The sequence below is a fragment of the Pimephales promelas genome, chromosome 14 (genome assembly GCF_988280905.1).
Source record: "Pimephales promelas chromosome 14, fPimPro1.hap1.1, whole genome shotgun sequence".
Lineage (NCBI taxonomy): Eukaryota > Metazoa > Chordata > Actinopteri > Cypriniformes > Leuciscidae > Pimephales > Pimephales promelas.
In genome coordinates, this window is record NC_142782.1 from 16,801,173 (window position 1) to 16,824,932 (window position 23,760).

The 23,760-nt window shown below is 36.5% G+C and overlaps 1 protein-coding gene across 29 annotated transcripts in view; it reads right to left on the reverse strand.

Moving 5' to 3' along the window:
- The window catches only part of rimbp2b (RIMS binding protein 2b), a 175,281-nt gene that overhangs the window by 91,699 nt on the left and 59,822 nt on the right, over positions 1 to 23,760 (reverse strand). For 27 of the 29 annotated variants that reach the window (XR_005623988.2, XR_005623957.2, XR_016146490.1 and 24 more), the window contains exon 4: positions 2,303 to 2,386. Coding sequence is in view for 25 of the 29 variants with exons in the window: in XM_089119509.1 (XP_088975635.1) it covers positions 2,303 to 2,386 (84 nt within the window). In the remaining 4 variants the exon portion in view is untranslated. Of the gene's footprint in view, positions 1 to 2,302; positions 2,387 to 11,178; positions 11,245 to 23,760 lie in introns of those variants that run through there. The other 2 variants (XM_089119520.1, XM_039681526.2) reach the window with 2 other exon arrangements.

Below are 23,760 nucleotides of genomic sequence, written 5' to 3' on the forward strand. Positions count from 1 at the left end.
CAATTTCAAACAATCTATTGTTTTATGTGAATGATTAGGCAGGATGATTTTCAGATCAATTTGAAGCAAAAACTCTTGGCGACAACATCCATTAGTCAAATGTCTAGTGGACACATTCTTAGTAAGTGTTTTGTGGCCTTATTTTAGAAACCTTAATTTTTAGTATATTATATATATATGAAGATATTAATTAAAATAAGATATAAGATATAAATTAAATATTAATACGTCAGGTATGCATGTTGGATAGATTCTCACATTAAAGTATTGATCCTAACTGTTTCCAATAATGATATTTCTATTTTATTATATTACATTTATTTATCATTATTTAGCATGTATCATATGAAGAGTTCAAAAGCCTCTAAATGCCATTTGAAATTTTCTTCTAAAATGATGATTTTTATCAAGCTTGTATATTTAAGTTCAGTAATTTCACTTAAATGGCAATGAAGATTACCTATTAATTGTCATTTAAGTGAAATTACTGAACTTAAATATACAAGCTTGATAAAAATGGTCATTTTAGAAGAAAATTTCAAATGGCATTTAGAGGCTTTTGAACTCTTCATATGATACATGCTAAATAATGATAAATAAATGTAATATAATAAAATAGAAATATCATTATTGGAAACAGTTAGGATCAATACTTTAATGTGAGAATCTATCCAACATGCATACCTGACGTATTAATATTTAAATAGTGATGCACTCGTCCCTTGAGTTCGCAGCACATGGTACAAGAGCTCATATTCAATTAATTCCATAATAGACCAAAAACCTGAAATCAAATGTGAAACCTAGGGCATGCCGCATATGACCCATTTAAAAGGTCCTCCTCAGCTCTAAAAAGCCCTGGCAAAGCCTCTCTCATGTGTAATGGATGAAAAGTCTTTCCCGAACGCTGAGGTGAGAGGAATACAGAAGAAGAGAGAGGCTCTTTAAAAGAGCTTCCCTGGCAGTCAGGGACGATTAGTCTCTGTACATACACACGCACTCTTTATCTCTTCACTCTCACTCATCTTCCTCTCTCTCTCTCTCTCTCTCTCTCTCTCTCTCTCTCTTTCCCCCTCTTGTGCCTGCTTTTTTGTCCTTCTGCTCGCTTTGTTTCCCCTGACAGTGGACCTTGGAGTCAGCTCTCCATGTCTGGTATGTGGGAACAGTGAGAAAGACTGAGAGAGAGCAGGAAAAGAGAGAAAACGCCCTTGAGAGTGATGAGTATGCACTGATGTGCGTGTGTGTGTGTGCGTGTGCATGCTAGCGTGTAAATCCACATGCTTCAAGCAGGCAAATACATTCATCAGCACCTGTGTTGTCCAAAAAACTGTCCCCCTGGAACAGAATGTATCCTGCCAATCAAAATCCAATCTAAATATGATATTAAAGCACACAGTTCTCATGGGTGGCTTGGCAGAAGTGGGCCACTTCCCACAAGGTTAGTGGTTTGATCCCTTGTACAATCTTACACTGCCTACCAAACATTTTGAAATTGAGCAATGCATCATAACATTACATGCGCTCCGGTCAGTGTTAAAGAAGCCATTCTAGCATCTAAGATGCAATTAAAACAAAATTATAAACCATCAAGAAAACTCTCTTAATAAATAAATACAAATTTTAAATACACACATAAATCTATTTGGTCTGGTTATTATGTTATTTATTATATTTATAAATTATATTATATAGGTTATTTAAATAATTTAAATATAGGTTAGTAAATACATACATAAACAACTAAAAAAGCTACTGGAGCATATATAACACAACTTCACCTTTAAATAGGATGTTTAAGAGTGATGATGAGGTATATTAAAAAAATAAATAAATAAATAAAAATCCTTGCTTTTTTTGTAATAAAAGACCATGTAGCACATAATAATACAGCTCTCATAATTCAAAACACTTTTCAGAGCCCACCCATCCCATTTAGAAATGCTGCATTAAGTGTTCAAAAATTTCATAAATGATTCCCACACTTTTTCCTGCAACTGTATATTGGACCTAACAAGAAACCTGCAACCCAGAAGCATGATACTTTTAATTTAAGCATCAAAATTCAACATATCACCAACAGAAAATGTCCAATTCTCAGTGAAAATGATGAGCAGAGAGTACATACGTTGTGGGTACCTGTAGGCCTCTAAAATAGTGCAACCCTATTACGGCCCCTTATGAATCACAACTACAAAAAGAGCCGTATGGTGGAAGACTAACAGTAAATATCTCAGAAGAGTCTTGATATGACACCCAGCATGCGAGACCCTCTCATAAGACGTGAACTTGTAAAGGCTCTCACCAGAGTTTGACATGACTGGCTCTTTTTCTTCACCTCCTCCTCAAGGACTTCACACTCCTTTCTTTTCCTGCTGATCTCAGTCTCCTGAGGGAGGAAAGAAAATAAATACTGTTAGATGGATAGATGGATTCAATTTGCTGTTAAGAGTAGATGTGGCCTAATGCAAACACCTCTCTTCAGGGAGGCTGGATGCGGCATAACACACAATCTGTGTATGTACAGTATGCATGTATTGTGTACATGTGCGAGTGTCCGTGTGGGTAATAGTACCACATTCTCTGAGCCAGTGGGCACCCGTATGCATCATTGATCTATAAATAGCAACCATTTTATATAGCGCAATGTTGCAATGCCACCAGCGAGATGCAAGTCTAAAAGTCACTATAAATACAAATCCACTAAAAGAAAAACAAACGCACAGACACTTCTAATGCACATACATAGTCATGAAAAATGCACAGACTCAATTTAAAAAACATGCTCATATCTGTCTATAAAAGCTCCCAAACCCATTTAGATTTAAACCAGCAATGCAAAAAAAAAAAATTGAAAAGAAGCCAAACAGCCAACTAAAGGAAGTACATTATCTAAAATATCTTATAAAAAAAAGCTAAACAACGTTATTGGTCTTTAGGGAGGCAGGTGTATTGTGGACATGTAAGTAGGTATACACGTGTGTGGGCTACAGGTGGTCATCTCATGATGCTCATAATGGGGTGTATCAGTCTCAACAGAGGCTAATATAAGCTGTGTGAAAGTGAGTGAGTGAGTGAGTGAGTGTGTGTGTGCATGCAGGTATTAGTCAATGGCAACATCCATCCTGCTGACTGACACCTGGGATGGGGAGATAGACGACCCAATTTCAATAATAAACGAATATCCATGAGGATGAATGGATGGATAGATGGATGGATGGATGCATGGATTAATGGATGGAGAAACCTGTGTAACACACACAGAACACGTAGATGTTAAAAGCAGGGGTGACATTACCCCGCCTGACATTTTTTGTTGGACAATATAAAAACGTATATATAACTTGATTTTTTTTATATTGCATACAATTTATAATGCACAAAAATATATTTATATTTAAACTATATTTATATTTGAACTTACTATGAAAAGGTTGCAATTTAAATGCATTAATATGTAAAGTTTATAGTGATGTGTTGAGTTTATAGAAGTATTTGGCACAATAGTCGGGATGTGTAACCTGTTAATTGTTAGAAAGCCTCATTATTTGATTGAGATTGTGTACTTTTTTTTTTTTTACAGAATTTGTGCGCATTCCTAGACCATTATATCGATACAGAGAAATCATCAGATCCCATGTTATTTTTTGTGACTCATGTATCAGAAACAGCAAACAGATATTGTGGGCTGAAGACAACCAGCTCTCCAAACTTAAAGGTGCCCTAAAATGTTTTTTTTTAATTATTGTATAATGTTTCCTGGGTTGCCCTTATAATGTTAGTATGTTTTTTAGATCAAAAATAGTCATAATTTAGAAATAAAAGGCATTTTTCCTAGCCTGATTTTAGCCTCTGATCTGAACACTGTTTGAAGGGGCGTGTCTGCTGTGTGTAACCGGGCTCTGCTGTGATTGGCTGACATGCTTGCATATAAAATAGCCAAGTATTACATGTGAAACTGTTTCGAATAATTTTACTCCAGCTATTATAGTTTTTTTTTTCTATTACAGCTATCGAGATTAACGAATCGTGAGATGTTTTTGAAGTATTTAGATCTATTCCCATCACATAAAATGTTGCTGTGTTGAGTATTGAGCAGGCAGAGGACAGACAGCCTGTCGATTGCGAGGAGGAAGATCTTATCATTGCAACGCAATTTTTGCCTTCTCTGCTATCACTAATGCAGACAGGATCATGTAAATACAGCAAGAGCTTTGTTGTGCATTGTAACGTGCGTCATTGAATTCATAAGGAGTTTGGCAAATGTCCAGATAAACTGGCGCTGTGTGGAAAGATATTGATCGCTTTCTGTATACCTGTATCTGTATCTGCTTTCTTAATTTATTTACATTTATTATTATTTTTTCATCCTACTAAAAGAAACAATGTGAAGTCCCTGGCTTGACTTACTGATGCATAAACAGTATTGAACGACTTTGAGTGAAAGATTAACGTTAACTTGAACTTGAACAACAATAACACATCAGCTCGGTCCGAGGCCAGCTCTTGGGAAGTTGAGGAAACAGTCGTCGGTGAAATGTTTGGAAATATCCAGAGAAAATAAAATTAACCCATTGTTTCTTTAGACGCTTGGATGAAGGAACTAAAAATACTTTTGTGTTCATGTGTACATCCAAACACTGATCAACGGCCATGCTTCGGCTGCGCAGCTCCGTCTCGTCTGTCACTGAACATGGGCTGGCATATGCAAATATTATACATATTAATGATCCCGACTTTTACGTCAGAGTCGGTATTATGTGGAGATTCGCCTGTTTTTCAGGGGTGTTTTTCAAAAACGAGATTTAAGTAAGAAGGAGAAAACAATGATGTTTGACACTCACTGTATGTCATGTCCATGTACTGAACTCTTGTTATTTAACCATGCCAACATAAATTTAATTTCACATTATAGGGCACCTTTAATCGTTTAGAAACAGAGTAAAATGATTCATGGGATGGGACATATGCATCATTATTTTATGTTGGCCAGAGATCCAGGTCATATCCATAAAGATTGCACATCTCTGCAACCCATGAGTTCTATGGTCGTTTTTGAGGGGACATTTGGAAACACTTTTTTTAAATCTTTATACACAAACACACGACCGATCAAAAGTTTGAGGTCCGCATATGAGAACACCCGAAATGTGAAAAGTGTCCATTACTTCACTGACATCCCCACTGTGCAGGGTGGTGAAATGAAAAGATGAGTTATTTGATTTTCTGTCTCTATCTGTGTACTTGTACATCTTAGTATGTTGTAGGCTAGTCTCAGCATGTTCAGTGTGTATTTGTGAAGTTACATAACATGACTTGGCACTGTGGGTCTTTAATATGCCAGAGAGTAATGCCTGTATCATTTTGCAGCTTGTCACTGCATGCTCTTGTTTAGTGAAGCACAGACTTATGTAATATAGATTGGCAGCATAGATCTGGGGCGTGCCGGTGCTTAATGGCTGTTGTAGAGCAGTGGGTTGTTTCCGACATGGCGGTAAGTGTAATTCTGAATATTTAACATTTCATCAGCGGCCATTTGTCTTAAAGCACAGCACTGATGTTCATTTAAAACCCTCCGGCCTGCATTCAGCCAGGCTACAGACACGGTACATCGATACCGCACACGCTGAGATTAAATGGACGGAGGGAGAAACCCATTCAGTACAGTGATCTATCAGGCCTAATCAGCCTTTTATGTAATGCCTTCACTCTGATGCTTTATCCGTATCATCTTCGCATGCTGTGTAACACTGTTCACAGCTGTGCAACCATCTGGAAACTAGAGTTAATTGGTACTCAGGTACGGCTCGATTTTTGACCCGTTAACTTACTTTGTACTGTAGAAGCATAGGTAAAACACTGAATGGACACTCACTACCAATCTAAACCTATCAATCCACCAATCTACCTATCTAAACTAAAAACTAAACTTATTTAGACTAAACTGTTACATGTGATGTGGACATGGAGTTATTAAGAAAATGAGTATTATTTCGATTAACTGTTTCAAAACTAGACAGTTAGAGCGTATTTACATGACAGAATAAGAACAATGGAATAGGTTTGTAAATATACAGCATGAAATCCTGAAACTTGCACTTGTGAAACAGAAGTACCCTTTAACAGACAAGCTTTTATGGTAAAATAAAATATACTTTAATGTACTTTTTCTACTGAAATGTATACAACATGTATTTACATATCATTTAAATAACACATTATTAAAGATAAAGCTGCAGTTTCAAAATATATCAACAAAGTGTAATATCAAATAACGCACTACAGTTAAAAAAATCAAGTACTGCACATGTACAAGTTAGTCAAAGTGTATTTCAGTGTATCAATCTTAAAAGTGTACTTTCTTTATGTACTTTATGTACAGTACAAGTGCACATTCAATGCCACTAAACACCTTTTTTTTCACAAACATGACTACCCAGGATTGTGGACTAAGCATGGATAAAGTATGAACGGAGTTAAATACAACAAAATAGCCCATGGTTAACAATGAGCCTTGGTTCAACATGACATCATGACTTTTGCGTAAACATATACGCCACTTTCGCGCCAGGTGGCGTGTTATCTCTACGCATTTTGAGCTATCCGCGTGTATCCACGTGTATGCGTATATGTCTACGCCATTAACGTCCGCGTCATTTCGCGTGTCCGAACACGCAGTCACATCCCCAGTCATAAATGCCATTAACCCCAGTGACGGTTAAGTTTAGGGATGGGGTTGAGGTAAGTCGTATCTTTTTCTTTCCTAGGATGGTAAGGGAACAGTCATAAATGCCATTAACCCCAGTGATGGTTAGGTTTAGGAACGGGGTTGAGGTAAGTCATATATTTATATATCGTTAAGTCAACGGCGTTCATAAACACGCTGAAAGGCGATTATGCGTCTTGATAGCACGCCAAAAATGGAAATACGAATTGGCGTGTCATACACACGCTACTTCATGAGATCAGTCTGCTTGGTTAAACAATCTCAAGTATGAAAAGCTCCGTAGTTTAGATAAACTATAAGAAGACTGCCTCCCTCACCTACATGATTATAAAATATGAATTTACATTTCAGATAATATAACAAAGGACATGACTGTTACTATGGAAAGACAGGACATGAGCGTTAGTGTGAGTGCTACTATGGAAATTGCTAATATGATGTTGCATGGATTTGTTCCCCCTCAGTAATCAATAAAATGTAATTCTCTGTCTTGTTATTAGATTTTAGCCGTTAAACATCTTCATATTGTTGTATACTAACTGATGAGAATCAGCATTCGGCACTGCATCGGCTTTGCTTGATCTGTCCATTCAGAATGAAGCAAACTGACTCACAGCTAAAGGACAGGTCACTGTTACCACCTCACACACGGTAATATGAAGGTCAGTGGTTAAATTCCCACAACATTCTTTACACACACATCACTGTGTATTCGATATTTATTAAAGTTATGAAGAGAGCAAAAAGACAGAAGAAGAAAAAGTACTACTTTAATTAAAATCAAAACTGTTTAATTTGTCAATGTGTAGTGTAGCATACTCAACCCCACTCATTTACAAACTCAGTGTAATATAAACAACACAAATCTAGTTTTTCGTGCAAACACAAGTGTGATCACACATGCCCTCATAACCATGAGTCTGTTCAGCATGTCTGCCGGCTGCTGTCCAGACACACACTAATCCTCCTCTCAGATGCTACTGATCACAGATCATTGGAAAAGGCCGAATTAATTACATAACATCAGTGTGTGTGAGATCTCAATGCTCGAGGGCTGCTTCAGTCAACACTAGACACAGTCTGACTCATTACAGTGGGGCATATATGTACCATAGCAATGAAAATAAGACAACACACTCCCCATAAAATATAGATGTATTCACAAAGACCATTAATAAGATCACACAAATGAAATTGCCCCCAAAAGTGAGCTCAATCAGACAAAACCTCCCTATGGGGACGATTGGAGACGTCCTCATTTAGAAAATCAATTTATAAATAAGGCAAATAGTTTTTCTCTCTGAAACGCAAAGCCTTTACTTTTTAGGGTAAAGTTAGATTTTGTCTAGTGTATAGCAGTAGTTAACTCTATAAAGCCCCCCAATGTTTGTCCACAACAATATTAAAACGCCCCATGACTTTTCCTGTTGTTTGTGATTTACTAGATAACTGACAATTAAGGAAAATGATTACAAACATTTTTTTTTTTACTCTCAATTTTCACACAATAAAATGTTAGAGCTTGGCATAACTAGAAAAATGTATATTCGTTATAAAAATGAGCATTAATTTACTATTATTAATGCTCATTATTGATTCATTATTAATTCACATGACTTTTCAAATTCAAGAAATCATACTTTTAAAATTAGGCTACCTCATATATCATAACAGTGGGATTATTATTAGCTTTACTTAAAAAAATACGCGTAAATACATTTCATTAAGTTGCAAAAACTTGGATGATAATAATAACAAATGTTTCTTGAGCAGAGAATATTTATATTAATATTAATATTAGAATTATTTCTGAATGATCATGTGACACTGAAGACTCTAATGATGCTGAAAATACTGCTTTGTTTTACAGGAATAAAATACTTTGCTTTACAGGAATAAATTATATTTTTGAATTTTTTTTAAATACAAAAAAAATATATATATTAAATGATAATAATATTACAATTTTTACACTATTTTGATTTAATAAATGCAGCCTTGGTGAGCATTAAACATTTTAAAAAATTTTAATGTTTCCAAACTTTTGACAGGCTAATTTACATTCTTATTTGCAGAATTAGCAGGTACTGTACCTTCAGAAAGAACTGCTACCCAAACAAGAACATTGAACAGCAAAAATGAGTGATGTCTACAGGATAATTTGACACTCAATTTTCTCTCTCTATCAAACATAACCAACTTTACCTCTGGGATTATACAGAGGAAGAGAATGTAGGCTGAGTTTTGAGCATGTTAGTGAGTCAAAGGTGCTTGAGCTTTGCTTTGAGTTGAACACAAAGACAGACCCAGCCAATTAAGGTAATGTAGTGGAACATACACACAGCACATCACAACTGAAACTACAAACAGTCTCTCTCTCTCTCTCTCTCTCTCTCTCTCTCTCTCTCTCTCTCTCTCTCTCTCTCTCCCTCTCTCTCTCTCTCTCTCTCTCTCTCTCTCTCTCTCTCTCTCTCTCTCTCACGCACACAGTGAGTAAGAAAAGTGCTGAGGAGGCACCCCTGCAGAGACTCGGTGGATAACAAATTGCTTTATTTTCTGCTCTGCACACAGATTGGACTGCAGGCGCTGTACAAAAACATCCTCTCCTTCACTTCACACACATACGTCCTCCTTCTCCACTGCTAATATTTGGTCATTTCTACTTAAAGGAATCTTATCATCAATCTGTGGACGGTAATAATAAATAAATCCCCCCAAAAAAGGACTTTAGTAACTTTAATAAGGATTAATCTATATTTTATGCATAAAAGGAAAACTATGCAGTGTTATTTTACATTTGATTACATTGGATTTCGCTTTATATACCTTTGTATTTATTTGTGATATTGGTTATTTGTTTATTTGTTCTCATTTTATTTCATTACCATGTATTTACTTGTCTTTAATGATGTTTGAAATTTATATTAGTTAGTCTAGTTGTTTTGGCTGTGGTATTTTTGTTAAAACCACAGACAAAAGCTCCTTGTGTAAGTATTGACCTACGCTAAGCCACGCCCCCAAACACGATGGGCCACTCCCCCCAAACGCTGAATCACAATGCGCAGCTAACGCAATACACTCGGACATTCTCTGCTTCCACGTCCATTGAAATGTATTACAGTTAATCAGTTTTCATTAGTTTTTTTCTTGTCATTTTAAGTTTAAAATGGTCAAACAGTGTGCATGGGGTACATCAACTCCGACACTAGGTTCCCGAGAGGCTGGGCGACGGAATTTTTTTACCCTTTCCCAAGCCACATCTCAACCGAGATAAGTGTCTACTCAGGATTGAGTTAAGCAATTAAATTATGTGGTAGACGACAACACCAACTAAACGTGGATACATCAAACAAGGATGTCTACATCTGTTCTAAGTTAAGTCAACAACGTATTTGAACGTTATCTTTAAAATCTAACGTAACGTTAAGGCTAAAGTTAGCCTAACATTAGACAACCTTAACGTTAGCTTCTAGCTGTGGTGTACATCATGTCACTTAGCTTCATTAACGTATCTGTAAATAACCGAGATAACAAATGTTAACAATGTTGTGCTAAATGATTCATGTAAACACTGTAGCACCGGTGGTGGCAACGATATGTGGATTATCACGTTTACACTTTGACCTGTACTAGAGCCCGACCGATAAAGGATTTTGTAAGGCCGATACCGATACAAATATTTTTGGGTTTTAAAATCCGATATTTCGATATATCGGCCGATATTTTATTTATTTATTTATTTAAACTGGACATGATAGTTTTGTCATGCTTATTTGAGTTAAGAGAACTGATGGGGATGTTCTTCTAATTGTTATTCATGCAATGTATATCTCGTGACCAACTCAACGAGTGTTGCCAACAGGAACGGTGTAGTTATTATAACTGCCGATACCGATAGTTTGAAAATGCCTAATATCGGCCGATAATATCGGTCTGCCGATATATCGGTCTGGCTCTAACCTGTAAAACTAAAGCTTTTTATAGACCTTCTCAACAATAAAATTATTAATATAACACTCCAATGCATAGTTAAGGCCCTTTAGGTGACTTCGAGATGATATATAATCTTTCTGTCTCCAAAAATCAACAATTGCCTCCTGTGAAATGTCTACTACTGTATGTGACAGCCGCCATAGCGCCTGTCCCCGAATGTTGACTGTTTGTCCGAGTGAGTGGAGGGGGCGTGGCTTAGCCATAGGTCAATTCTGATATTTGTTCATGGTATTCCACTGCAACAAAATGTTTTGCAAAAAGACAGAATAAATATGTTTGATATCTAAATGTCGACTTTGAAAGTGGGAATCGGTGAGAATCCGAATCCAAATTGCTAAAATTTAAATGATACCCAACCCTATTGATAATAAGAAGCACCAATCAACATATTAGAGTTATTCATAAAAAGATCATGTGACACTGAGATATTTCGTGCAAAAACATTAGAAAATCGTACTGACCCCAAACTTCTCAGTGGCATGGTTCTCACCCTCATGTTGTTCCAAACATGTCTGACTTTCTTTCTTCTGTGGAACCCAAAAGAAGACATTATGAAGAATGTTTCAACTGTTTTTTGTTGAAAACAAAATTGGACCCCACTTAAATTGATTGAAGGGAAAACATTTACTTCTATGTTCTGAAAACTAGTTTTAAATGAAGAGATCTTTGCATAAAAACACTCTAAGACAGTATTTTTTGGAGAAGCAAACTACAAAGCCTTCTCTGCATTTGTTAAAAACCCGCACACACACATAAAGACATGAGCTCTTGGCTTGGTTACTGTTGACATGCTCACTGGTCCTTATCTGAGATACGACAGGAATGTCAGAGGATTCGTTGTCTGCTCCAGAGAATTCATAAACAAGAAAACAACAAACAAAGTAAACACATCAGATGACCCATCACAGATCTGACATCTCACTCCAGACCTTTACTTGATCCGACTTTGAAATCGAGCATTCGAAAGGTTTCACTCCGAAAAGAGCGAATGAAAGAAAGCCGTAAAGGACAGAGAAAAAGAAATAGGTTAGGGGAAGAAAGGAAGAGAAGAATGAATGACGACAGACACATTTGACCTTTCTCTGTTCTGCACTTATGAGTCCTCAATTCCAGACAGAAGACCCAGACAATCGCATTTTGACTTCCCTTCCTGTCTTTTAGCGATGGCGAAGTCAAACAAATACAGAGAGTACATTGTTTTAGAAGATAATAACATTTTTTCAAATGAATTATGAAATAAAAAATGTCATGACAGTGAACAGACTGCAGAAGGATGAAAGGCAGTCGTGTGCATGCTTTCTGTATCCTGGCAGTTGAACATGCCCACCAAGAACTAAATATAGCATCGGTCTGAAAGAGCAGCTATCAGCACCAGTGTGATGCTGATTGGACAGACAGTCATGATGACAGTGGAGGAATTACATCAGATGACTTACTGCTCCTCAACATTGCATAGCAATCGCAGTGCTCTCTATTTAAGGTTGAACCGCAATGAGATCACAGGTGTCATACAAGATAATCTGCAATGTCTAGAGAGGATGGGTTCTGTTGAGACAGCCCTTACTCGGTCCTTTATTTGCAGAAAAAATAAAATCCTGGAAATGGGCAAATGGAGCATTTACTGTCCCGGGCTGCGTTTCACAAAGGCATTGTAAGCTTAAAGGAGTAGTTCACTTTAAAAAATAAATAATTTACTCACCCCTATGTCATCCAAGATGTCCATGTCTTTCTTTCTTTAGTTGAAAAGAAATTAAGGTTTTTGATGAAAACATTCCAGGATTTTTTCCATATAATGGACTTCAATGGGAACCAAACGGTTCAAGGTCTAAATGAGTTTCAGTGCAGCTTCAACGGGCTTTAAACGACACCAGACGATGAATAAGGGTCTTATCTAGTGAAAAGATCGGTCATTTAAAAAATAAAAAATAAAAAAGTTTAAGTTTTATAAGCACAAATGTTCGCCTTGCTCTGTTCTGTGATGAGCGTTCGTGACTCTCCTGTTCAAACTCGTTCATCAAAATGAACAGATTTTTTTTGAGTCATGACTCGAAGGGTCCTAGATAAGACCCTTATTCATCGTCTGGTGTTGTTTAAAGCCCTTTAAAGCTGCACTGAAACTGTCTTTTGGATCTTAAACCGTTTGGTTCCCATTGAAGTCGATTATATGGAGAAAATCCTGGAATGTTTTCATCAAAAACTTTAAGTTCTTTTCGACTGAATAAAGAAAGACGTGGACATCTTGGATGACATGGGGGTGAGTAAATTATCAGCAAAGTTTTTTTTTTTTTTTTTTAAGTGAACTACTCCTTTAAAAGTAGATTGTGGAACCAGTCGCTCTAATTTAGCTCATTATATTATATTGGCATGCTTTAATAAATATGAACAAAGAAGGCTGCATATCTTTCATTCAAAAAAAAAAAATTAAGGCAACGTATTTTCGATGGAACAACATTTTTTTATTTAAATTTGAGATTTCCCCCCATTTTTAATTGATTTACTTCAAAGAAAGGTTAGATTTCATTTTTTGTGAATTATTGCACATTTCAGCATCTTCTGTGCACATATTTACTAAGGGAGCCAATAATTCTGAACAGGACAGGGAGCTATTAGATGAAAGAAGCACATGAACAGATTAAAAATTCTGAAAGAAAGTATCTCTTAGTTCTGAGCAGGGAATGAATGAATGGAAAAATCACCAGCACAAGGAAGATAGAGAGAAGAGAGTTTGTTTGTCAGCAGATTTCCACAGACAGGAGCCCACACACACTGACTGACTGCACAGCCTCTTTTCTACAGATGCCTGAACTAGTAAGTCAGCAGTCAGTCAAGTAGAGAAAGCACCCATTCGTCTCTGAGGCGAGGGTGGAGAACGAGTGGAGAAAAAAAAGCAAGGAATATCCTCTTCCGAGAACTTTTAAGAATGATCAAACATGTTTAAAACTCAAACTGAATGCTAGGCAAGCTCTGACTCACACACACACACACACACACACACACACACACACACACACACATAAATAAAGTCACAAAAACACTTTGAACTTCTGCCGACAGTAAAAGTCATTTCAGGCGTTTTAAATGATCAAATTGCTATCCTATATCCTATACAAGTGTACATATCCCATTTACATATCTTACAAATGGTTAACTATTTGATCGATAAAACACAAAGTGTCCAAGTGCAAATGTCGGCAAAACCGCAAAAATGCAAACAAATGGCATTCCAGACCTTTCACACAGATTGGGAATCTGATCACGTAATTTGATTCCATTATGATGTCGAGCAGATCCAGGCCATTATGAATGCATTATAAAGGCGTTTCATTCAGTTAAGGGGATCTGAGTGTGGCTGTGAATGACAGTGTATTTCACAGCACAACTGCCTCTGTTTATGCAACACGCCAACAGAAGGAGGGGGCATATGCTCATTTTGATGACCAATCTCTCCATTGTCTTTCTGTTTGATTTATTCAAAATACATCTGAGAGCAGTTAACTTTTAACCTGTACAGCTGCACGGGTGTGTATTAGCCTATGTACACATATCATCACTTCTCTGAAACAAAACTCGCTCAGTCAGAAACAGAAAACTCACTTTTCAATTGTCAGCTGGAGCAAAATTCACACTCAGTCAAAAACAAAATACATAGAAAAATGACCTGTTTATATTTTAAAACGAACACTTTTCACTAAAAATCTAAATCAACAACAAAAAAAACAACAAACTAAACAGAACAAAACACCCAGGTGGCTTGGTCTATTTTGCTGGTTTGTGGCAGCTTGACCAGGCTGAAGAGCAGCTAAAACATGCTAAACAAACTAAAATGAACAAACCAGTTTAGATTAGTTTACAGTGTTTTCCGGTAGCGTTTACTGCACGATGCGGTTCAATGAATAGTTGAGGAATCTAAATAATTTTCTGTGCACTCCAACAATGAAGGCACCATAATTGCAACTGCATTTTTTTTAACCACTATTGGGCTGATGAACAGCATGACTATGTTGGTCCAACTGGTAGACAAGTACAGCAAACCTGCATAAACCAAACTGGGTATTATTCATACTGACCTAATTTGGTCTTTTCTGCAGGGTAGTAAGATTACCAGCCAACAACAACAACAACAATACATAAATATAAATAAAATATCTGATATAAGAATAATAGGTAGAACATTATATGAATTATACAGGCAATTTATTAAAAAAAATTAAAAACTTTTAAATAAATTTTTTTTTTTTTAAATGTAAACTTATTTATGTACTTGTTGGGAAACATTTAAACTAGAGCTGTGCAAAGATTAATTGTGATTAATCCAAAATAATCCAAAATAAAAGTTCGTGTTTACATAATGTGTGTGCTGTGTTATTTTGTATATAAATACATATGCATGCATGTATATATTTAAGAATTATTTGCCCGTAAATACTGTATATATGAAGAGTTCAGATGCAAAAGCCTCTAAGTGCCATTTGAAATTTTCTTCTAGAATGATAATTTTTATCAAGCTTGTATATTTAAGTTCAGTGATTTCACTTAAATGGCAATGATAATTACCTATTAATTGTTATTTAAGTGAAATTACTGAACTTAAATATACAAGTTTGATAAAAATCATCATTAAAGAAGAAAATTTCAAATGGCATTTAGAGGCTTTTGCATCTGAACTCTTCATATATATATATATATATATATATATATATATATATATATAAATACATAATCTATTTTATATATAAATATTTTATATATGAATAACATATTTTCTTAAATACATGTATGTGTATTTATATATATAAAATAATTATACACAATATATTATGTAAAAACAAACTTTTATTTTGGATGCGATTAATCACAATTCATCTTTGCACAGCCCTAATTTAAACATAAAACAAACAAAAACAGGAAGGCTTGTTACAGAAAATCAAGTGACTAATATGATTTGAACAGGCTCAGAAGTCGGCTTGTGGCGGCGTTCCTGAACAGATTACATTCATATCAACTTCTCGGTTGTGTGTTAGAGAGCGGGCGTCTCCAGAGAGATGCAGACAGCTTCTCTGATCACATCAGCTCTGATATCAGTCCATGAGTTGAGTCTTTCAGAGTGATTCGAGAAGTCTATAGAGGCGACCTGGAGTCTCTTTATATAATGCAAGCAGGTTATGCTCTTCTCACTGTCAGAGCTGCTGTTCATTAATCATAGAGCTGTCACTGAGGGAGTGTGTGCTGGCCTTAAAACGTTTAAGAGGTGCTAAAATATCATGTGGCAGCTTTGTTGGCTAATCACAAGATGATGATTTACACTGTATGAAAGAGATGGAAAGAAACTGAGCTCTGTTCCCACAATGCAATTCCACTGTGGTGACCAGTGCACATCGGTAAGTCTTAGAGACCATTCTAGCCCTCTGGGACAGAGGGAGTTATTTGAGCGATCACGTCCAGCCAAAGGAACACGCTTGTTTTGACTCACTGGGCTAAGAATAGAATAAGAATTAATGGTATGTTTGGCTTTGTAGCTTTTTCACATGCTTTTCCAACAGGACGCGGCATGCGTGGCGCTGCACTATGAAACCCATTCAATGGCTTGCACTGCGCAAGGACGTTTTGTTGCTATTTTTCATTTATATTAATGATTGGTCAAATGTTTCAAATATTCTTACTCCAACAATGTTTGCTGACGATACAACATTAGTTTTATCTCATTAAATTTTAATTTACTGATTAAGAATGTAAATTAGTTTAAAGGATTATGCTAATTAGTTTAATTTAAATAAATTATCTTTAAACCTTAATACATCTAATTGTATTATTTTTAGTGGTAAAAAAAATATACCCTAAGGATTTATCAAGAATGTCTAGTTACTCTTTACTATAGTTTCATTTATCCATATCTCTCATTTTGTAAAATTGTTTGGGCAAGCACTTTTCCTACAACTCTTCAAAAAAAAAAAAGTATTCTTCAGAAATTTTTTGTTAGGATTGCAACCCCATCAAATGTATATACTTCATATGCGCCTCTAGTTCTTACTATTTATGATATCAATATTTCTCAAACATGTGTTTTCATTTATTTAAGTGATAAATTCAAGTCAAGGTAACATTCCAGAGCAATTTAAGATGTATTTTAAAGTAAACTCACAGGTTCACTGTCACTTAACTCGTCAATCTACAGAATTTCTCACTTAGAAATCAATTATACTCAATAAGATTTAGGGGTATTGAATTATGCAATGGTTTATCACATCTAGCAATAAAATGTTCATCTTTAATATGTTATAAAAGATGTATAAAGGATAATTTCATTGTTGCTTTGTAATTGTGTCTTAAACTGTATATTTCCCATTGTTGTTGTTTATGCATTTATGAGTGCTAAAGGGGTTTGTTTTTGGTAGGTATATTTTTGGGGGGTTTCGATATGTTGTAATACACTTGATTCAGTCATATACATTTATATATTTGTTATTACAGTTTAGCTCTTTCTTTCATTTTAAAGTTTCTTTTTTCCCCTTGTTGTTTAAGGGGAGGGTTTAAATAGCCCCTTTTGGGTTTGCTGCCTCTCCCTGCACAGTATTTGGATCGTATTTTCTTGTTCTTATAGTATATTTTTAACATTTGTGCAAATACAATTAAACTAAAAGCTGTATCAAACTGGAAGTAAAGATTATCTGAAATTCAATCTACAGATAATCTATAATGCTAAGAACCAAAAAAAAACAGTTAAATTTAAAAATAAAAGATTATTAATTGCTGAAATGGTTTGTCGTTCAACTCTATTAATGTGAATTCTTCCACAGATACAATTGGAACACCCTAATGAAATACTCTTAAGTCTAAAAACTCTTATGAGCCAAAAACACAGCCCAAACACAGTAGTCTGATTCTTGAACTAATTATTATGTCCTTTTTAAGTGAATCAAAACGATACAGCACAACCAGTAAACGATTCCCAAACGAATCACCCTTATGAGTTTGCTATTTTCAGTGAACCAAACCCACACAGTGAGTTCAGTGGAGTCCAAGCGATACCTCAACAAATGAATCTTACGAGCTAGGGTTTGATAATAAATCAAACACGCAGTCTTCAACTTTTGCAACAATTGTTTTAAATATAGACTATTTATTATCAAAAATGTCAGAGTTTAAAATCAAATTGTATTTATTTTATTATATATTTCTTGCTGAAAAGTACTAAAAGAATCGCTGAAGGAACTGTTAAGGCAGTGGAATCGTAACGGACTAAATTCTTCATGATTTTGACCATTAGGCCTAACTTTCAAAATATTTTGAGATAACAATAGTGTGGAACCTAAAGCCTACCTGCCAAGCCTTGAATACTAAGATTTAACCATTTTAATTAATAGCAATGCATTATCAAAAGCAATTACAGTTTACAACTCATGGAGCAACACTAAACGCTGCCGACTCCAGGCAACCTACTGTGTCCAAACCAACTTTCGTCCTTCTCTAACGCTTGATCTTGTTTGAAATCACACATCAATCATTCTCTCCATGCTCACATTCAGTCAGTCCGCCAGGCCCTGGAGAGCAGACGCCTGTCGAGTTTACAGTGTCAGGATGTGGCTCAGTTACAAACGAAAAATGATCAAATGTGAAAGAGTTGTTCAAGTTGAAATATTTGTATCAAGTATGCATGCAAATAGAGACCCCTACACATGTACACACTCACGCACGTGCATTACAAATCCAATGGAACGCAGGATGGTGGATTTAGATTTAGAGCCACACAATTAAATGTCAAAGAAAGTTTCAAACATACGCATGCTTACACATATAGATAAATATACTGTAGGTCACATGCATATTGCATAAACACACATGTAAATGTCAGCCAGAATTTTCTCATGTGAGATATCCTAAGGCTAAATTGACTCCAGTTATTATAATGTAACTGTACGTGTGTATGCATGCATTAACAAGAGTGTGTTGTGTCTGAGTGTGTGACCAAGCATGCACTGTATTTCTCACTGCATCACTGTAATTTCTTTCTCCGTCTCTCTTCCACCCGATCTCTCCTTCTTTATATCTGCAGGGTGTGCATGTGTGTGTGTGAGAGTGTGTGAATGAGTCATCACTGGTGCAGAAGATCATCTATATTCCTTAAGTTTGCCCAAATCTCCAGCTCATACAGCCAATGCAGCAGGAGAACACTAAACTACGACATGCACACACTGGTTGGGACTTACAATTGACTTATATTGTGTTTATACTGAGAAAATCTATCCCTAAACCTAACCCTCACAAAGAGCTTTTTGAATTTTCATGTTTTAATTAAGGCATTATTTCGACATTTTCTTTCTTATTTCAATTTTACTTTGTTTGAGGAATGTGCGTTACCACTGAAACAACATAATATGAACACAATGGGTCCTATTTTAACGATCTGAAATGCAAGTATCAAGTGCGAAGCGCAAGTAACTTTGTGGACGGTTCTTGGGCGCTGTTGCTATTTAACCGGCGGGATAAATGGCTCTTGCGCACAACGCAAGTTTAAAAGGGGTTGGTCTGAAATAGCTTCATTATTCATAGGTGTGGATTGGGCGTAACGTGAAATAAACCAATCAGAGCGTCATCCAACATACCCTTTAAGAGCAGGTGCGCATGTTGCATGGCGGATTGTTATTATGATGGCGGGTTTACCAGGCGAGCGCAAAGAACGTTCACAGCCTCCTCGGTTCCTGACGTACTTGTCAGGGCAGTGAAAGACAGAAGTGACGTTGTTTAGGGATGGGAGAAACCCACCCAAATATATACATATGTGTTTTGCCACTATTGGGCAAACAGGTTTGATCCGTCATTACTACAATTAGCCTGAAAAAATTGGGTATATGTGTAAGCTAGATTTAGGCCTACATTTTTTTTTTCTTCATGAAAATCACAATGATTTCCCTCATGTGTCCCTAATATTTTTCCTTGTTATAATGTATGATTTGCAAAAATAAAAACTGCTGCATCTGTGTTGATGAGAGAATCAAAGTGTATGTGTTGTGCACCCGCTACATTATGGCCAAGCATGCGCGCTTAAAATAGCATTATGAACAACACGCAACGCGATTATTTTCTGGAAGTGCAAAATAGCATTAGAGAATTTTTGCTCCAAAACACGCCTCCTTTTTGCGCCGACCCGCTCAGGGAGCGCAAGTTCATTTCCTAGTTTACCGACATGCGTTTGTGGAGGGAAAAGCCCGCTTTGTGCGGGTGCAAAATAGGAATGATACATGCGTTAGTTTATAAAGTCATTTGTGCCGGGTGCAAGATAGAGCCCAATGTCAATAATGTCAATAATTGCACAGCACAGACAACTTCATTGATTAACAGGATTTTTTTTAAAGAGTGCTTCATTGCTCTCTTCCTGCATATTATAACTATGTTTCTGGATGAACAACCTTATTTAAATGCGTGATTGAATCCAGTTGACCATAACAATGGATGGAACAAAACAATCTGATACTGTAGGTCAAATGGTCTGTGATCTGTACATGAGTGTAAATGCAAAATAATAGAACTGCCACTTTTTCTAAGTCATTTGTAATATGTTGTTCATTTTACTAACTTTTCAACATATACACTAACAGATTTTTCAATAGTTCCAAGCACTCTGTTTTATGTTTCTTTTAGTCAAGACAGTGATTATTTTTCTATTTCAAGAATAAATATGATAAGTTAAAGCTGCTTTCCATAATGTTTTTGTGTTAAAAATTATCCAAAATGTTTTTTTTTTTTTTGAGCAAGTACATAACCAGCCAGTTTTCAAAACTATCTGCTTACCTTAGCTCGATTCAAAACGGTGAGGTTGTAATAATGTTTTGAATTCCAGTGGTACTGGTGGATTTCCGCGGCAGATTCGAGCATAAAGTACACATAAAGTGTCACGGAAAGGTTGGATAGAGGAGCGAGGACTCATGTGCAAGCAATGGATAATTTATTAAGAAAACAATTCAACACAAAACTAGAACAAAAACTCCCACGTGGGGGAAAACTACACATAAACTAGGCAAGATACAAGAAAATCTCAAGAACAGGGTAACATGAATAACGAACCAGCACAGTACTAAAAACACAAGGCGATTAAATAGAGAGGCAAACAAAGGAGGCTAACGAAACAGACAGGTGGGGCAAATGAACCAATAATCAGATAACAAGATGGGCGGTGTTAGACAATAGACAGGAGAGCACATGAACAAAGAATAACATGACAGCCATGTGCTCACAACAGACCAATAAACACAAACCCATGACAAACCGGGAGTGTCACAGCTCTGTCACCAAACCAAGAGAAACCCAAGACAAGGGTGACAGACCTGTGACGTAAAGAAGCAGTGTTGTCGTCGAGACCACCTCACTCGAGTCCGAGTCGACACCGAGACCAGAGAGAGTCGAGTCCGAGTCAAGACCGAGTCCATAGAGAGTCGAGTCCGAGTCGAGTCCGAGACCAGAGACGGTCGAGTCCGAGTCGAGACCGAAACCAGTGAGGGTTGATTACCTAATTTACGTTTATTTACTTAGAGAAATCCTTTTTTTTTTTACTGAATTTACTTAAAGTTGAAAAAATATGATCAGTTTAGGGTAAAAAGGCCACATAGTAGGTGGTGTTAAAAGTAATTTTATTGCAATTTGTCATGCGCAGTTGCGCACTAGAAAATCACCAATCACTGGGCGTGTCAATTAATTTAAAGAAATATTTTATTAACATACATTAATAATCATGAAAAATATTTTTAATTGAACTCGAGTGGACTCGGGAATAATTCCGAGTCCTAAAAAAAAAATGTTGGAGTACGAGTCAATTCCGAGTCCAAATGCACACGAGTCCATGACAAGACCAAGACCATTAAAATATGGTCTCGAGACCGAGTCCGAGACGAGTCCGAGTCTCGAGTACTACAACACTGTAAAGAAGGTTTCTCAGTCAGCTAGTAGGCTGTATTGCGTGTGAGGATGTTGGAGGTGGAGATTTATAGCCTTTTCTCACAGCACTCGATATAATTAAACTTCCAGAATCCAGATGAAGGCGAGCGGCTTCAGATGCTATCCTTATACCCGGATCCCGCATGTTGTCCATACGTCCAAAAAGTAGAATCTTTGATCCCGAATGGCAGTATCCACACCGGCACAGGTGACTGTGAGCCGCACATTCTCTTCAAAACATTGGATTCATCCGCACTGTGCCATGCCGAGGCACAACCCACGTAAAGGTGATAATTCCGCGAATAACTGCAATTACAGATTTTGAACATCTGTAATTCACAAACATCTGTCGAGTAGGCGACAAAAAGGAAAAACTATGGACATTCAAACTGTTTTTTTTCTTTTTTTGCATTTATTTTGGATTTAATGTCAGTTCTGGGCTTGTATTGTGCGTGTGGATGTCTGTGTTCGTACGCCATCACTGAAGACCATTTTTTGACCCAAGAAAAACTTTGACATATATATGGTCAGAGATATATCTCTATGAATAATATCTTGCTGAACCTTCAATGCAATTTCTAGAATAAACAAACTGTGAAATCCATTCAGAAGTGAGCATCACTACAACCTACTCACTCTAAAGGGCAGAGCACTTGAAGTGAGTACTCTGAAGGATGCAGGCTTGAACGCTGTGGTGTGAGTGTGTGTCTGGCACACCCTACACAAAACTGTATATCACTGCCAATTTATTCTGAATTGGAATGTTACCTTGGTAACACAGCAGTAAAATTCCAAGAATGCTGCGGCAAATAAAACAGATGTGTTAAATGGTTCCTTTCTGTCTTTAACTAGATTTATTTTAGATTCAATTGCATACCGTCTCTCCATGTGGCGAACAAACAAACATGACGTTATGCAAATCAGTATATTAATACTGATTTCCAACCGATAAACCACGGGGCACTGAGAGTGCTCTCGAGAAAGGTAAGGGTGAGATAGGGAATCTCATCCATCCTCTGATGTCCACAGATTTCAGCTGAATTTTAGCCTTGCAGTGAAATGAGAAGAGCGATTATCAGAGGAAAAGAGATAAGCGAAGGGGAAAAGGAGAGGAGAAAGAGAAATGGACCCTGCCGAGGGTGCGAACATCAGAGATGATCAGAGATCAGACTTTCCGTAGCCTTGAGCTGATCTTATTACACCACTGAGGTGCTTGCTGTATTACCTAATATGAGTTCACAAGTAATGTAAGATACCGTCTTACACCCTGCAGGGAGCAAAGTCTTTATCAAAAACTTATTAAACCAGCTTGATGAGGACACACACACACACACTTTTGCAGTCACACATAAATGTACTAAATGAGGACATTTTGTACTTACATTTTCTATTTGTCGAGGTGAAACTCTTTGAATGTTACACATGCAAACAATTTTGAGGAAAAGATGTAATGTTTTTGACAGAATTTGCTCCAAGGCCTCATTTAATAGTAATATTCGGCAGTAGTCTTGCAATTTAAAATAACCTTTCTATTTGAATATATTTTAAAATGAAACTTGCAACCCGATCTCACGACCAAGTCGTACGAATTCGAATAATGATTAAAAAGTGGCTAATTCGTAGCAATTCATACGACCTCACTCGTACAAATTAATACGATTTTGCTAAATCGTACATATTTTACGAATTGGCCAATTCGTATGAATTCGTACGAATGACCTACCCCTTACCCCGCCCCTAAACCTAACCATCACGTGGGTTTAGACAAATCGTACGAATTAGTACGAGTGAGGTCGTACGAATTAGAATTAGACACTTTTTAATCATGCGTCGAATTCGTACGAATTGGTCGTGAGATAGTGTTGGAAACTTCCTGTAATGCAAAGCTGAATTTTCAGCACAATTGCTAAAGTCTTTGAAGTCAAATGATCCTTCCTAAATCCTTCTAATATGATGATTTGGTGCTTAAGAAACATTTTCTTAGTCTTATCAACATTGAAAACATTTGTGCTGGTTTAAATTTTTGTGGAAACTGTAATTGTATGTGTATTATAAATGCCTTTATTGTCACTTTTGATTAAATAAAGGCAGCATTTCTGAAAAAAAAGTGTTCCAGT